Below are 2,109 nucleotides of genomic sequence, written 5' to 3' on the forward strand. Positions count from 1 at the left end.
AGCAAGAATACTAGCAAATGTGACCAATACAGTACGAATATTAGCAAAGAGCATTATATTAACATTAAAAGCATCACTATTAGTTCAAAGCACCTATATAGCTCTTTGCAAAGCACATCTTCAAACTGTTTCATTTGATTTCCACAGAAACCTTACATGGGAGACCCTGTGAAGTCCACGGGAAAGGACACACGGTTCCCTCAGACACCTCGATTAGTGTAGGTGATGAGCGATGAGTCCCACTCTGCCTTTTTCCCCACCTCCTCATTTCTTGGCTGTGCCCTGGACATTTCTGTATCATAAAACATAGTGGATGTCAGTAGCAGCTAATCACTTACTGCACGGTTACTGTTTGTCAAATACGGGCCCTATGCTCATGCCTCGTGTACATTCTTTTCTTGAATCCCCTCAACAGTGCTGGAAGGAGCTGGCATGGTACATGAGAAAATGGAGACTCAGAAATCTTCGATCACTAGCCTCACATATGGAGAAATTGGTTGCAGAATCAGCACTAGAATCCAGGCCCGTTCGACACCAACGTCGATATTCCTAACCTTTGATGATATTGTCTCCCACAAAAAATACACCATCTTGAAAACCCTCCCCAGCATCTTCCCAAACGCAGATTAAAGCGATGCTCACAGGGACCCCACTCTGTATGACCCACTCACCGGCGTCTCGACTTTCGGCAAGGACTCCTTCAGAATGAAGATCATGCCCTTCAAGTTCTCTGAGTCGATGTCTTCTGACAGTTCATAGAGCAGGTTTCTAAGACACACACCCAAAGAGACAAATGAAGCCTCACACGTGCAGAGGACAGCACTGTGTGAATCGAGTGCATCTACAAATGTTCTCTCTCTCGGGTACATGACCACAGCCCTGTGATTAATCCCATTGTATAGATTCAAAAACTAAAACTTTGAGCTTCAAAGTGGCCTCTTAAATTAAGATAACACGGTAAACAGTAGGGACAGGCCTTCTGGTTCCAAGTCCAGTGCCAGGAAAGCATAGAACACGATTTTGGCCTTCCATCTCACAACTCCACTGGAGGAATTCTGGGTTATTCTACAGGCCCTTGTCACAGAGAACCTGATGCCCGGCAATGTCAAGTCCACTCTTGAAAGAGAAAGGACAATACCCCGACTTCTGGGTAGTCATATAGTGAATCACCAGAAAAGCTGAACATTTCTTTCACTCACACACTGATGCCTCTGCACGCCAGAGACCAGCCCTCAGTCGTTGAACAGCAGAGTGGAAGTAAGGATTTCCAGCATTCCCTCACTGAGCCGAGCGCGGGGAGCTCAGGTTCTGGGAGCCAGTCCAAATGTTAAAGCCTGAAGGACATAATCACCCAGGCAATTCGATAAAACCGCACTTCGAAGGCTCCTCCTTGTGAGGGTCTCTGCAGCTACTATGTCCGGGACCATGTAAGACAGTGGTGTCCAAGGTCTGACCAGGACAGGCCTGATGTCTGTATTTTACCTCTCTCACCCAAAACATGTAACCAGACACGCCATAAATGACATCCCTCCCTCACACAGAGGCATTTTACTCTGCTTATTATGCATTCTTTCCTTCTCAAATCACTGAATACAGGCAGACAGAAGAAAGGACAGTCTGAGGGCCTGCAGACTGGGAAGGAGGAATGCATGGGCCTGCTGTGCTGGGTGGGCTTCCCTTGGCAGTGAGATACAAAGCTGAGGGAAGCCACTGCCAGGCCCGAGAATCCCAGCGTTTCACCTCAATGGTACCTAGAGCTGGGAAATCTCCTAGCGTTGCTGATCAGAGACACCCAAGGAGGTCGATAAGAAAGAGACCCAAGAGATCTTAATCCCAGTCTCCTTTCTTTCTTCTTCTTCTTCTTTTTTTTTTTAATCTTTATTGTTGAAAGTATTACATAGGCCAGTGATGGCGAACCTATGACACGCGTGTCAGAGGTGACACGTGAACTCATTTTTTTGGTTGATTTTTCTTTGTTAAATGGCATTTAAATATATAAAATAAATATCAAAAATATAAGTCTTTGTTTTACTATGGTTGCAAATATCAAAAAATTTCTATATGTGACACGGCACCAGAGTTAAGTTAGGGTTTTCCAAAATGCTGACA

At 45.2% G+C, this 2,109-nt stretch overlaps 1 protein-coding gene across 2 annotated transcripts in view; it reads right to left on the bottom strand.

Annotated features, from left to right (window-relative positions):
• Positions 1-549: 549 nt before the first annotated feature.
• LOC102249546 (caspase-10) overlaps positions 550-2,109 on the bottom strand; it is a 3,825-nt gene continuing 2,265 nt past the window's right edge. The window contains exon 3 of one of the 2 annotated variants that reach the window (XM_005874137.2): positions 550-768. In XM_005874137.2, the coding sequence (XP_005874199.2) occupies positions 639-768 (130 nt within the window). In that variant the 3' untranslated portion in view covers positions 550-638. Of the gene's footprint in view, positions 769-873; positions 1,335-2,109 lie in introns of those variants that run through there. The other variant, XM_014545996.1, reaches the window with a different exon arrangement.

Source organism: Myotis brandtii, unplaced genomic scaffold (assembly GCF_000412655.1).
Source record: "Myotis brandtii unplaced genomic scaffold, ASM41265v1 scaffold4259, whole genome shotgun sequence".
Classification (NCBI taxonomy): Eukaryota; Metazoa; Chordata; class Mammalia; order Chiroptera; family Vespertilionidae; genus Myotis; species Myotis brandtii.